Source organism: Bradysia coprophila, chromosome IV (genome assembly GCF_014529535.1).
Source record: "Bradysia coprophila strain Holo2 chromosome IV, BU_Bcop_v1, whole genome shotgun sequence".
NCBI classification, from domain to species: domain Eukaryota; kingdom Metazoa; phylum Arthropoda; class Insecta; order Diptera; family Sciaridae; genus Bradysia; species Bradysia coprophila.
Window position 1 is genome coordinate 13,984,322 of NC_050738.1, and position 15,507 is coordinate 13,999,828.

The following is a 15,507-nucleotide window of genomic DNA, read 5'->3' on the forward strand; positions in this document are numbered from 1 at the left end:
ATTCCGGAAATTCAGAGAAAGTCACGATTAATACGCGCACAACAAAAATTTTATTTTCAAATTTCAATTTGATTTCTCATCCTTCGTTTTTCACATTTCTGAGCGGGACCCAGGGTCTGTTGATGCTAGGATAATGTCAGTCTTACCGGTCTTACCACACAGAGACATATAAAATTATTGGTTGAGTTCCCTTTTTTCAAATATAAAGTTGTGCGTGTATGCGAAATAAAAGTTCTAGACTCATTTTAATTTCATTTTTTTAATTTTAGGACTGTTTGGTTTTTATAAATATCAATTTTATGAATAAATTATTCGTTTTTATTTGAGTTGTCTTTTTGATTTTCCAAACCATGTTGTTCAAATAAAATGTACAGGACAAGAAAATATTGCTTTTTAAGTGTTAAAATACCGCTCTTTGTTACTTCCTCTCTTATCAATAAACTTTGTCACATTGCTATTCGTATATATCATGGAGAACTTAAAACAGTATATTTTGGGGGATTAATTCATGCTTATTATATCAAATATATTTTACATTACTTCTTTATCACAGAGATTATTTATTTTCTTAACCGAAAAATGTTATATTGAATAGAAAAGCATGCAGAAAATTAATATATTTTCCTATTGCAAATAGTTTTTACGACACAAATTTTACGATCCTAATTTCATTTTATATAATTAGTTACACTTAAAAATGTTACGCTTACATTAATTCAATTTAGTTTTTTTTCTGTTTAATTTGTAAAAAGTGAATGGTGCTGGCTGCTTTAGAAAATGCAAACAAATGACATCAAAACGGTTGATTATAATATTCATTCGATCATATCGTTTGTCTTTAAAAATGCGCTTGTAGAAACGTTACGGAGTGTGGAGCTTAAAATGAGTTTAACCCGAATTGATTGAGAATGAATTAGGAATTGTTAGAAGTAGTATGAAAATCAATCGCTAAGAACATACGATTTCAGTTGTTTTGCAATAGGTAATTGACAAGCCAGAGGCAGACGCTAGTAAAAATTTAGAAATTTCTCGGAATAATTCCGAGCTATGGATATTTGTTCACCGACCGACGTTTTTCAGGCTGGAAGCTTTTTTTTACTGACGGGAAGCGTATTACAGAATAATCTATTATTTCTGTTGTTTAAATCACTTCTTAGTTTCATGAGATCTTTTTCCTAACGTGTGTTAAAACATCGCGATTATTTCCCACGTCCTTTAGGAAAAACGTTGTTAAAATGCGAATTCGATTCCAGCACTCGCCCCCGGCTCGAGCTGGAAACATCTCATTCGCTATAAAGGGAAAATGCGTTAGGAAAATAACTATTACTTCATTGGTTTTACCATAAACCTTGCTATTATTTAGACTAACTACAAACTAGTTAATTCTATAGCTTTGTTGTTTTTTATCGCCAACAGAATACTAGTCGTAACAGTTTATTCGCGATTTGCACGTAATGTAGGTGACACTACTTTCTGTGTTTGAAAAATTTGAATATCGAACATAAGTATGTTCAACGTTTACTCACTACACATTCATGTCGCCACTTTCTATGTTGAAAAGATTTGAATATCGGACATAGGTACGTTTGATTTATTTCCGCTACGCGCCGGTCCCTTCGTTGCAAATGGCCAAAAAAAACATTCAAATTCGGTTTGATAAAGCGCTAGTCCTATGTTTGATTACGTGAGATTACTTTTTTTTAATAACTCTTTCGGTTCACGTTTTCTTTAGGCTCATGTAAAATTCATGTTGAACTTATTTCAAGCTCGTCGAGTTATATACTTCCGTTTTAGGTTTCACTAATTACAAATTTCAAATATTGTTACGCTAAAGAGACCATTAGAATTTATATTAAAATTTTTGGCGCGTCGTCTTTTTCTCAAAATATTTTTTTTTGTAGCCTAAAACTCAACGTATGGTTAATGCAAATTTTATGTATGGTTCACATTATATATAGTTTATTATAAGGCAAAAAACTACAGTTTTTTTATTACAATTTTTTAGTAAAGGTTTCTAATCACTTTTTGCTTTTGCTTTTAAATTTTATAAGAAGGGGCAGTTCAGTATTTCAATATTTTGTGTAATTTTGTCCAGCTACCTGTGTTGTAATGTGCAATGACACAAGACTTATATGTCATTGGTAATGTACGTTGTTATGTTGGTGTTGAGGAATTTCGCGCGGTGTAATTCACAATAACCCACAAAGTGACATTTTCCTTATACAAAATGTGTCGTTTTGTCAATTATTGTGAATGACACGGCGCGAATTTCCTAGCAGCCGCTATGTTTAACAAATAAACTGATAAACTGATACAAATGTGAATGCAACAAAATGTGTGCTAGTGGGGTGGCAACGGAAAAAGGTGCTTCGCTCGTATGAAGTTAAACTCGAGTTGCTATATGGTTTATTGGTCCTCTGTTGTTAACGTAGATGAAAACTTTCAAATTGGCAATCAACAGCTCCTTTACCCAATTCTTGTCTTTTATGTATTTTGTCTAATTTCTACAAGTTATCGGTATGAGCAGCGAGGAATCGGAATCGGGAAATTTGTCACTGGGTGCCAAAAGAACGCACTCTTCGACTATGTAAAAGGTGAACTAGCACACGCATGTTTAATGCTGCAAGTGTTTTTAAGCATTACGATCGACCTACGATTTACGTAGTTAAAAAATGCGTTGTTTTAGCACCGTGTGACAGATTACCCTACGCCATGAGAAGCATCATTGGGTAACGATGTCAGTAAACTGTTGTATTTTGTGTTGTCAGCACAATCGAAACGTATTATTCGATTGAAATGGTGGTGAGCCTTAAGTTCAAAGCCTGAGCCATAACTAGTTTCTAGTTTGTTCTTTGATGACTTTACATTTTATAATTCTACTCCAGTTAGACCAGTCATAGCTCACTGTACTGTTAATGAGTTGGGCTGTGTGTCCGAGGTAAGATGAAGATAAGCTTATCTTGTAGTCGCGAATCAAAACGAAGTTGTTGCCGTCAGTGGGTCGATGGTGGAATATTATTATCAAAAAATAAGCTTTTTTGAGCTTGTAAATAAGTTCGTTGCCAAATTATAAATCGATTCGCACAAAACATTTAAGTTTAAGTGCTGTCGCGTGTGGCCAATAAGCTAAAAGAACGAAATATTTGTATTTAGTGCTTAAATTTTGGAACTTAATTTTGACGCCTGAAATTAGTCAATCAACTGTTAAGCAAATGGATATGTGTTCTATGTATGTGGGTGTTCGGGTACGTGTTACCAAAAAAAACCTTTTGTCAATCTTAATACACTTGGTCAATATTAGATCTAGAGCGTTTTTGTTTCTACAAGATTAAAGTTGGTCTTTCTACTTCTACAATTGTATTTGATTGATTGAAATTTGTCAATTTCTCGTTTAAAGCGATTTTAACACATTTTGAGTGGCTACACAATCACAATATCATTTCATTAATCTTTCGCAGACGGCTAGCATAGCAGCACTATGATCAGCGAATATTTTACTTCTATTGTTCGGAGTAATTTCAAATCTATTACTTCGTTGATTTTATCAAACATTTTACTGCAAAAGATGGAACTAGTCACAGTTTATTCATTCTTTTTGTGTCTCCGCTGTCAGATGAAATAGCTGTCTGCGAAATACCAACGCTTATTGGAGATTGTGGCTAAGCGCAATTTGGATAGGGACGCTGTACCTACAGCTACGTATTTTGTTTTGTATATGTTCGACGATGTCTTCTCACAAAACGGTTCTCACTCGGTAATTCACTATACATCGGTTAGAATTAATTGCTCCCAACTAACAGTCACTGCTCAAAAACCAGACTTAAACCATTCCGAAACCTTCGGTACCTTCGCTAATTGCAATTAGTAAAGCTTTTTCAAATTGCTCGAAACTCTCGTAATCAGGAAGACAGAGCTGATTAAAACATGTGTGGGCTGTTGGTAAATTTCCGAATGTAGGAGCTGCAGTTATTTGAAATCTCGGATTCAGTTCCTGTAAATCGGAAATTGTAAGTCCTACGGACAGATAGCTTCTTTGTAGATCAAAAAATACTTGAAATCCTCCCGGAGGTAATTGAGAACATCCAGTCGTAAACTGAAGTAGTCGAGCCATCTCAGTCTGACTAAAATTGCTGACGCCTGCCCAGAACCATGCCAGTACTCGTCGAAACTCTTGCGAATTGCCGTTGACAATGTGGTGCGTCTTGAAATCAGTTATGGAGTATTCTCCAGTTCCGCAGAGGAGCAGCTAAAACGTTTGAAACGGAAAATGAAAATTTCTGTTACACAACAGACGATTAGTAAGAGTCACCTCCAGTTCATTTTCATCGAAAATGCTCAGCAGATTATCGGGAATGATTCCATTCAAACCCTTTAGGAAGCTGTCCACTTCGTCACGAACATTATTGCATAATCGTTGCTGTGCCAGTGCGTCCAAATACTTTCAAAATGTTGGTCGATTTAGCAACAGCGAAATCACAAAATCATTCAGTTAAAGTTACCTGATTTTTGGTGGCATTGGTGACTCTAGTCTTAGCTCCGTTTGGTATCAACTCGATGGTTTTCACCAGCTGACCCAGATTATCGTAAACTTCTTCAACGAAATACAGCTCCATACTATCACTGGTATCTAGGTCCGTATCCAAGATGTACTTTATTTTCGACAAATACAAATCGGGATCATCCTGTTCGAAGTACTTGTAATGGACCTGCCATTTTTCGAAGAAATTCAGTGAAATGCGAATCAAATACCAGAAATATCAGTAAATATACCCGTAAGCCGATTAGTTGCGCCAAAAATGATCGAGAGAATCTAGCACGGACCAACTGACGATACGAACCACCAAGTGCACTCTCATACAAACACTTCGCCTGGAAAATATTCTCAACGTAGTAAGACGCCCAATTTTATCTAAATTTTAGTCTCAACTCACCACAATCTTCCCCGCAAATTCAAAATATTTCAATTTCAAATTTGGCGAACGATTCGGATTCGGATGCACAAGGGCTGATCGTTTATCGTGAAACGTGCAAAACAATCCACCACGCGGATCGAATAAACTGCTGCATATCAACTCAAACCATTCTCGCCGTAATCCGCCCCAATCAATTCCTTGTTCGCCTTGGAAAGTCACCTCGAAATTACCGCACCAATCAGACACTGAAAATCCCTTTGTGGCCTTCATACTGGACTCAAGAATTTTCTCTCGATTCACTTTCAGCGATAGCTTTTCATGGTAATAGTTTGAGTGAAACTTTCGCACCTACGAAGCAATACGATGTTTATGTTGAAGCTGTGCGATAATTTCGTTGAAATTATGCCAAAAGAACAAACCTCGTGATAGAAGAAATCCTGTTTGTCCTTGAACGTTTCGGAGCCACCGATATTTTTCAGAAGAAAATGGGTGAATGTTGCGGCTATAACATTTCTGTCTTTCGATGATAGTTCGATTTTTGGCTGGGATCCATCATCGATTATGAAAACTTGACCGCTACTGGTTTGTAAATTTGATGGTGGCAAAAAGTGAAACTGAAACGGAACAACATTGGAGCATAGCGTTGAGAGCCAATTTGGCAAAATCGTTTCCCATCAACTTACTTTAGTGGACGGACACAATCGGAAAGTGGCAATTCGTTTCGGAATAAATTTTAAAATCATTTCCTTAATTGTAATCTGAAATAAATTCGTGTTCTTCATTACAATTGAACAAAACTGTTCCCGTTCGTCATTGTATCATCGAAGTTACCTGTTTTGGTCCAATGTAACAGTGTACCTTACGAGGCTTCACCTTGGGCTGTCCGAAAACACTCAAAAGCTTAGCCTCATAGCAAATATTGTGCTTGCGTGAGGCAATGTTTTTATGCACCAAAGTATTATCGCTATCTGCAAAGAATTCGTTTCGTTTGCCGTTATTGCAATTCGAATTATTTAAAGCAAAAATCCAGTCAGGTCACTTACTGCTCAAAACAATTATATCAAAATCACCATTAGGAAGTTTCTGTCCTTCGAAACTGATGATCGCCTTTAAGCAAATTGGTTCTGGAAATAAAGCTTGCACCGTTACGCGTGAATTAACTTTGTCGTATGCTAGAGATATGGCACCAACTAGCTTCTCAAGTGGCACATCATTTAAATCGAAAATTTCGACACAATAACCCTGAAACATTCCGTTCGAAAATGTATAAAATCGATACCGAAGGTAAATTACACCGTCTGGCATACCTTAATAGGATCGTCATTAACATCGAACACGCAATTATTTCCAAAATCGTCACGCGGTTCGATATGTAACAATGTTGGAGCACCAGCGCAGCATATAACTGAAAAAAAAAGTAATTCCGTTCGGAAAGGAGTTCCAGACAAAAGGTTTATTAACGTTTGTACCTGTACTGGCGGGACGAATCAGACGCGAACGACGGGCATCCATTGAACCAGGAATAAAAGTTTTAAAAAATGGACTGCCAGCGATATGACTAGATCCAATTAACACAGATATCTTGTACTGTCCAGCAGTTCGAACTACAGAATGTTTCAGGAAAAATGTTTTTGACGAATGACAGTTGAAATTTCAAAAAGCATATTTTACCTGTGAACTTTACTTTCGCTATATTGGCATTGCTTGGATCGCTCGATCCTAATTCACTTATTGTCACCACTTTTCGGGTACCTTCGGTAACTTCCACAAAAAATTGATCGGTATCACATATGGGATATGGTTGCCCGTTACGTTGGAAAAATCGAACGGTAAATATCATAGTTCCACCAACAACATGTGGATCCGTCCAGTCCCATGTTACTTTACAATTAGCTGGCATTAAATACTTGCCGGTCACGTACTGCAATAACGAGTGTCGTGCTTCGGGTGCTAGTGATGGTTGAGTCATTGCAGCCAATGTAACTAGACCAGCAACTGATACCGACACAACTAGCATCCCTCCCCATGTCCAAGCGTCTTTAAATTCAGAAGGTTTTTAGTTTCAAGTAAAAACAACCTCGCGCCAAGCACATTAAAACAACATTACCTTGGTGCTGACTGGACTTAACAACAGTGGACCATAGGTCTGCTTTTATTTGTGTAAGTGCCGATTTAGATGTTGGTAGTTTCTGTCTAGCCTTTGACCAGGTCTGCCAATCTTTACCAAAGATTTTACTAGATTTTGAATCTTCCAACCAGTACACGTCATCTAGAGAAGTCACTTCAATGGATAGTAGTCTGAAGGTGAAATTAATGGTTAAGCTAGAGCATGGGATAAGTGTCAATAGTGTCAATACTTTGAGTACAAGTGTTGCAACCGATTTTGTTTCAGCCATTCACGCAAGATCAGTTTCTGTTGCAAGTGTAGTGCAGCACGCTGAAGTCTTTGCTCATCACCAGCTGGTAGTTCAGGTAATCTTTCTGGATCACCGCAACTAGACAGTGTTGAGATACCTAGACAAATAATATTTTCAGGTTAATTGTGTGACCAGCGAATCAGTGTAGCTTTCATTAAAGTGATTTATCTAAAAAGAAATAATTTACGCAATTTATTTGAGCTTTTCATTAAAAGTTCACAGTGAAATTGCTCGTGAAAAACTCTGTGTAGCAGTAGCTACCGAATTTTAATAAAATTCATTTTGTGTGATTGGGATATAGTCCTTTGAATATACCATTCCAGTTGTACATATTCATCTATTTCAGCTTTCTCATATTAAATACAACGACAAATCCGTATACAACACTTCGAAAACAAGAGTGTAAAATTTAGTCCTATCGTTGCATAAGTAATGAAGTGTGGTGGATTCTCTTAGGCAATTTGAAATTACGAAAGGAAATAATTGTAATTTTATTCATGAAATGTGTGGTGCACGTGTAACGTCAACTCTTATAAAAAAATATTTTTCCAAGTGGAATCTCCATGGAATTTGAAATATCTGCAAAATTTCAGCGTAAAACAGCACAATATTACTCTAAAGAAGTCATGGCTTAACACAAAGCAGCAAGATATTATTCTGAAAAAATTCTGACTCATATCGCCTGTGTACTTCTCTCGATCTTCGTACTTTTAACAGATTGATAAGCAATCTTGTACTTCATTAGTGTTAGCATGTAATCAGCTATAATAATACCATATTAATTAGAGATCGTGATTATTTTGGTCGTCCCTGCCAATAGCAGATGTCAATTTCAAAAGGTAAAAATTTACAAACAAATTCTCCACTGGATAATTTACTTTAAGTTATGATCTACTAATGTGAGAAAAATCCGTTCCACGATTATCATAAATTATTTCTGTTAAGGAATTTACTCATAAATCATAATTTCAACTATTCATAATCACAACAGGATTACATCCTGGATTTCATATGCAAGACACTGTTGCAAATAAAGTTTTAGAATTTTGCACTTTATGCAAATCAAAGTAAAATCCACACAATCCACAGGGAGTTGTGTTACATAATGTTGTTATAACAGAATGTATTTTCCACCATAAATCTTTCTATAAATATTTTGTTGCTGGAAAAGATTATTTTCGGTGTTCGGGGTGAGTCTGTATATATCGCATTCAAGACTATGTGCTATGAATATGCGATTACACAGTTAAGATGTATATTGTGTACATTACATTACAGCAATTCTGGAATGAAAATATTTTTACTTTGATTAAAAACTGAGATTGGAACAATTTTTCGGATTTGTTCGTTTTTAATGTAGGTTCATTCACTTTATGCATGTTGAATATTATCTCTTGAACTTGTTCTCGTTTTTTAAAAAGGTTATTACATAGAAGGCACCCATTGGTTAAACATTTTGAGATAATGAAGTATAAATTGTGGAAAACGTGATACAAACTCGGAGGAGAGTACTTTGTCGTCAGAGTCACGGTTTGTCGGTCTATCAGATTTATGAAGTCAAACCTCACACGACTTTACTGGCCATGATTTATAAATTTTATTTAAAGTCGAAATTTTGATTTGAAAAGTTAAGATCGAGAACAGTAACTGACTTACACAGGCCAAAAAAAAAAACTCATTCCTTAGCATGCTTATGCCACTTTAAAGCTTCTCTATTAAGCTATTAATTCTAATTAATCGCACTAGTTTCATCTCACACATACAAAAGAAATCATTGAGCGTTATGTGCTATGTATGCAACCTCACTCCAAGTTCCCCGAAAATAAACTATCCTTCTTGAGACATGAGAAAAACGTTTTTTGAGGTTTCTTCCGTAAAAAATTCTGTGGGTTTTTCTAAATGAAGGTGGTGGTCAGGCGTTAAAAAAAACAAAACTTAGATTCAACGCAATCTGGAATCACGATATAATCAACTAGTCTGTTTCTTATTTTGTTTAATCTGTTACAGACGGCAGTATTATTATCAGGTCTATTACTTCCATCGATCAAAGTATTTTTAATCAGTTGATTTAAAATCTTGTACTTCAATTTTTCTAACAATTATTTTACTATATAAACGACCCTATTACCCAGAGCATCTCATTATTTTGGTCGCCGTTATCGATAACAGATGAATGTGACAGGATAACTTGGTTCCTGTTTGTTTGACCATGCTGGAATTTTTAATCTAAATCTGAACGAACTAACCAAACTCTAATTCGTTTTTAGGTAAAGTAAACACCAAAGTTATCGATGGTTCAACAGCTGAAACTTAGTTGAATTATAATTACTTCTATGCACGCACGTAATATGGGACATTAGATTAGTTTTTCAAAAGTAAAATTAATAAAAAAAAATTAGTGGAGGCCTTAGTATATTTGACAAAGTTTGCAAACCAAGGAAACCTGAGTACTTCTAATGTTCGATAAAATCATATTTTTGTTCATTAGATTCCGTGGCTATGTAGGTTAACTAATTCATTTTCCATGAAATTCATTGGTATCGGATTCGTATCGTACTTCTGATAAGGTAGCTAATTTTTTAGTTAATTATAGTAATTAGCGAAATGTTGTACAACAACAGTCGTTTCGGTGGTATGTGCAATACACTGCATATATGATTAAATCATAGTCGGGCTATAATATTTCTATAAACTTTAGGCGCATAATCCATATGGTCACTGATTGTAGAGATTTAAGTTCGAAAATATTTCATATATGCTTGAGGGTCGAAAGTCGTCCTTTTCATCGAATTTCACGAGTTGGAAAGTACCTTGTAACTGTTGTAGACTTCATACAAGTTTTGGACGGTTTTTTTCGTATGGTAAACTAACGTAAGTATTCCAACCTATTTTTGTATCATAGCCATTACTTTCAATTGATACCACACTTGCCATATAAGTTTCGAAAAAGTAGTAGTAGCTACTCTGCCTTCTGTGTGGTAAGCATTGGCTATAATAAAAAATAAGTTTGGGATACTTACACCCTAACATTTTAGCTTACAAACTTTTATTCCCTCTTTTGAAATACCACAGTTTCTCAATCCACATAAAAGACTTCGTACACGCCATGTACGTACTTTGCACGCATAAGTGTGTGTGTAATGGAACCTTAGACTAATCATTCCGAATCGTTTGATACCCTTGCTTCAAAGATAATGGTGAACGTGAAAGTAGCTGTACGTTGGGTGATGTTTGTAATTTGGTCCGCTGCAGTGATTCTTTGTAGCGTTAAAATATCTGCTGGGGGTGCCTCAGATTGCCTATGTGTGTGTATAATTCGTCTAAGAATCGAACTATGTTTTAATGTGATGTTATATGGATTGTATTTGTGGATTGAATAACGTTGAAAACAGAAAACAATTTCTAAGCTAAGTTCCTCTTATGTACGTTAGCATATCATACGAAAAAAACGTCCCAAACTTGCGTGTGGTAATCTATCAACAGTTACAAGGTACTGACCCTAAAACGACTTATAGAATTTTTTTATTTTAGAAGATCTACTCATCTGTAATCGACAGCAAAGATAAAAATATACGAAATGCTCATTGAAGGGTTCTGTTGTATATCAAAACGTACGGTTAAACTAATGATGCAACAGATTTTGCATCAAACGCTGGGCGATGATTTCAACTATTGAAATGATAGATTTAGTGATGGTAGAGGGTGATACATCTGCCGTTTTCGAATGGCTAAACCTTTTAGACGTTTCGCCCGTACTTCTCTCGATCTATAATTATTTACCTTTATGTGATCTCCCTTCGTTCGAGCTACAACTCGCCTAAAATCAACCGTCCACAACAGATACGTATCCATATATTCATGTCTAGGGTCTAAATTACGATAATAATTCCAAAATGTATGCCCAAAACATGAAAAATTGTTTGTAAAGGTTAAAACAAAATCTACTACTTCAATATTGTTTTAGTACATGATATAGTTATGGGTGAGAGTACCTAATGTAATCTCGATTTTAGCTTGATCATGATATAGTGTGTGTGGTGTAAAGGTCTACATTGTACATTGTAGATGTGAAAACTTGAATTTCAACTATGTTGTTAAATCAAGAACCCTAGATTCTCCTCTACAGTATCGACAGTTGAGTTACAAATGAAAAATGTGCCTTAAGTCTTGACATTTTGATATCAAGATTAAATATAAAAAATTCAAGATTTAATTCAAGGCTTTCCATATTTAAACCACCCAAAGTATGTAAAACCAACCACAGCAATTTAGTATATTCGGCTAAACAAACTCGTAAATATAAATAAATCCTCATGTTGTTATTATACTCTGATGGTTTTTTGGGTTATTCAAATAAATATCATCTGACGTGCTTATATTTCCTCGTTCAAATTGATATGAATAATGTATGCCGACATAATCGTCGTCAATGTTTGGCGAAATATAGGAAATTGTATTAACTTACAGTGGACATTATTGGGGAAGAACGGGAAGGGGCATTTTAATATTTAATAAGAAATTGTTTTCATAAAAGTTAATCTAAATTTTAGCATAATATGCAAGAACACATTATTTCGGTTCGGGCATAGAGAATATAGATACAATTTACTCTCTGTTCTCTATTATATTTATCATACATGTATACCGACCTGAAGACACTGATGTTGAATTGCGCACTGTTGTCATTCCAATTGAACTAATTTCTGATGCCGGAGACCACATATTTTCTTTCGTTCTTTTTTTTATTTGTTCGCTTATGCTTCAAAATGTTATAAAAAGCTTCACGACTTATGGGTACACATAAGTATTGTATACAACAAAAAATATGTTTAGTGCTCAAGTGATCGAATAAATTTCCTTTATACCACCAAGTAAATGTCTAACACTGTTCCATAATATTACTAAACACGTAAACACGCGATATACAAAATAAATATTTTAGTTTCATGGACTTCATATGTCGATACTATTAGGCTTTTGTTGGCTATTTTATTTCTTTCTTTTCTAGTGTTTTTTCATCCACCAAGAAAAGGATATGCGATCTGCGATGTACGTTTGATATTTTAGGTATAGGCTATTTGCGATTGGACAGAGTGTGTGAAGAATATAATAATATATAACCGTGTTTCATGTTGTAGACATATATAATTTCGATCGGAACGTTTTATTTAAAACCATTTTCTTAAAAATATCACTTGTTTCTTTGTGCAACCTTTTTTTTGGTATAATAATTCACATTTTTCTTTTGAAAAGAAAACAGGAACGGTCTAAAGTGTTTTCGCTTAACAACTTCACATTACAGCGAATTGAACCAGTTTATCACTTACGTATTACGCTAAGAATTATGTTTTACATGGAAAATATATTTTATTTAATTTTTTCTTTCATTTCTTTTATTAACATTGTAGCACCCTCTAACAAATAGTTATGTTATGCAATTCACTTCGCATGTTTTTGCACATAAAATTTTCATTTTTTTTATTTATCCGTGGGATTAAATGTACAGAATTTTCAATTTTATTTCGAATTAATTATTTATCAAAATTGAAATATAGTGTGAGCAGAGAACGAAAAAAAAAACAACAAAATGTGAATATGTAAAGGGTAAGGGATGTAAAAGGAATATGGATGCGGCTATATGGGTTGAACGGAACGATATATAGGATTTGATCCGTTTGATACAAACGATGTTTAACGACTAAAAACTTTTCTGTTTTTTGGCTCTCCACATACGGTTCGTTGGTATAGCGAGAGAGATTGGGGAAATTCGGATTTGATTGCAGCGGTTTTTCAAATGTTTTTCTTTTTGTTTTTTCTCGTGTTTATAAATTGTTGATCAGAATCACGCAAATTGACAAGATTTCGAATATTTTCTTTTGAAATGAAGCAAAAGATTGACAAATATTTTTTGAAATATCAACACTATAAGCTTTCCCAGATGGCAATCTGACTAATAATCGAGTCTCTAACATCTTGCCATCTAAACGTTTCGAATGGTTCATACACAATCTTTTACTTCAATAGTTTTCCCATTTATTTTACTACAGTATGAAGCAACAGCAAGTTTTCGTTTGTGGTGTATAAAACTGAAAATGACAAGTATTTTCCGTTCTGGAGCAACAATAGATACTTTTTGCCACGCAATTGTACACGAGGCTATTCGGAAAATTGAAATGAGTGCCTTCTATTGCAGTAGGTGACTCTGAAATAAGTTATCCAATTTGTTTCAACTGTTTTTCAGCTGGTTAAACGGTATAAATAAATAAGTGTCGCAGTCAGATTTAAATTTTCTATTTTCTTTGAGTGCATTGGCATCAACTTGTTAAATTTGAGAAGAAGATTCGTCTCAACCTTTTTCAGTTTTTGTTGATAAATAAGTTGTGTTTATATGACCATCTGAAAAACAGCTGAAACGAAATGAATAACTTATTTCAGAGTCATCGACTTTAGCTAGCAGCGTAAATAAAAAAAAAAAAATCTGTCCCAGGAGAGCTTTTAAGGATATAGCATCAGAAACCAACAGCATGTAAATGGACTATAAAATTTCCCTCCGTTATCATCGTGTGTGAAAACATAGCCACCACTAACAGGTCAATTCGTCACGACATCATTTCGATATTGTAAAACTAGTTCTATCCGGCGGTCTTCTTCTTATAATTATTTTTACAGAACCATTAACCGAACACACCTTTGACCTTCTACACCAATGTGTTCTATTACATCGAATTGCATAGTCAAAGGTAAACAATTATTACGCAGGCTCAAACATTGTATTACAACGAGACTTTTCCGTTCACATTTCTGTGTATAGTTGATGACAGCATATACACAACGTTTAGCATTCACTTAGGTATCGAATAGATTCATTATGGATGGATGTCTTGTGTTCGATGCACAAGCACATAATATATTATAACGTACGCACAGCAAAGGCATATGGGGAAAACAAGTGTTTATTTACTAACTCATTATAATCCGTCACATTTGAAACTTATGTAATAAGTTTCATCGATTTTTAACACGAAATTGTGAAAAGAGAGACACTTTAAAGACTATTGAAGACCTTTTTATGGGAAAATAATTTCTTTTTATAAATTACAAGTATATGTCGAAAGCTACAGACAGTTGTAAACATGATAAATATTTGCATTTTACATACCTTTCGTGCGAAATATTTCTTTGTATTGTCCTAAGTCATTTTGAGACAGCCATAAATCAACATCACTTTGTATGAAGCCGAATTCATTCCAAATGTACACCACTGATTTCACCAACGAAAAAGTCAATGTTAAACTCAAAATTATCGCTAAAACTAACTTTAAACCACGAGGAATTGTATTAAACATTCCAACTATTTCCGCACTTAATTACATTTCACTCATTTTGGGGCGATTAGACTATACGCAGCATTTGAATTCGATTTCATTTGATTTTGGAATGGAGTCAAAAACGTCCTTTCACGTCACATGGAAATGGATGGCCATAGTGGAAATGATGTTTCTTTTTTAGTTATTGTATTGTGTAGGTGGATCCGCGCCGAAGCTGAACTCAAAGTGAACTTGCAAATAATGCGATGATGATAACGACAGAAAGCTTGCACACTTACAATATGAACAGTCAGCTGTTCATTGCAACAAAGAGAGGAAAAGTTGGCTGGTGATTTCGGTTGGAAAAGCTGTTATGTTAAGAGTTGTGAATGCACTATATACTTTGAGCTTTTGTAGTGTATTGTAAAATGTTCACAAATTTTCATAGCGATGGCGCTCTGTGTGATAATTTAGATGTGGTTTTTATGGACGCAGAGGAAAGGAGCTTTCGTAACTACTATTTATCCGAGACTTGTTGGGGTAGAGCACGTACAAGGGGTACCATTTATGCCCATTGTGTTGATTGTTAAGATTCTTCAGACATTTATTGTTTTCTTAACCTTTTTTTACTAGCAATGCAGCCTTTTGGTTTCATAGTAGATTAAGTTATTGAACTACTAAATGCGTTATTAAACGAATCTTTTTATAGATACACGAATACAATACAAACTAAAATTATATTTCGAGGGGAACCCGAGCGAACCCGAGTATTTATAATTTGTTGTTTGTATTGTATTCGCGTAAACATAAAAACATTCTTTAATAACGCATTGAGAAGATCAGTTCAATATCCTGCTTTAACTTTAAGGT

The 15,507-nt window shown here is 34.7% G+C and overlaps 1 protein-coding gene across 3 annotated transcripts; it reads right to left on the bottom strand.

Moving 5' to 3' along the window:
- Window positions 1-1,729: 1,729 nt before the first annotated feature.
- Window positions 1,730-14,865, bottom strand: LOC119066040 (apoptosis-resistant E3 ubiquitin protein ligase 1). 3 transcript variants are annotated; one of them, XM_037168263.1, is made up of 16 exons: window positions 14,490-14,865; window positions 7,271-7,427; window positions 7,021-7,211; window positions 6,585-6,950; window positions 6,383-6,517; window positions 6,221-6,318; window positions 5,957-6,155; window positions 5,745-5,881; window positions 5,597-5,671; window positions 5,333-5,527; window positions 4,932-5,261; window positions 4,771-4,869; window positions 4,500-4,706; window positions 4,310-4,438; window positions 4,052-4,246; window positions 1,730-3,991 (listed from the first exon to the last, which is right to left on the bottom strand). In XM_037168263.1, the coding sequence occupies exons 1-16, from the start codon at window positions 14,674-14,676 to the stop codon at window positions 3,821-3,823; spliced, it is 2,871 nt and encodes a 956-aa protein (XP_037024158.1). In that variant the 5' UTR covers window positions 14,677-14,865; the 3' UTR covers window positions 1,730-3,820. The 3 variants fall into 3 exon arrangements, with proteins under 3 accessions (XP_037024158.1, XP_037024157.1, XP_037024159.1); XM_037168262.1 differs by having other exon boundaries at window positions 5,597-5,689; XM_037168264.1 differs by lacking the exon at window positions 14,490-14,865 and adding an exon at window positions 11,980-13,081 and having other exon boundaries at window positions 5,597-5,689.
- Window positions 14,866-15,507: the final 642 nt, after the last annotated feature.

What these genes read in the sequence shown, in the direction of transcription:
- LOC119066040 (XM_037168262.1), bottom strand. Translation starts at nt 14,676, where the DNA reads ATGTTTAATACAATTCCTCGTGGTTTAAAGTTAGTTTTAGCGATAATT. An exon ending in AGCGAAAGTAAAGTTCACAG is followed by an intron (nt 6,518 to 6,584) that starts GTAAAATATGCT and finishes AACATTCTGTAG; the next exon opens with TTCGAACTGCTGGACAGTAC. An exon ending in CCAATGCCACCAAAAATCAG is followed by an intron (nt 4,439 to 4,499) that starts GTAACTTTAACT and finishes ACATTTTGAAAG; the next exon opens with TATTTGGACGCACTGGCACA.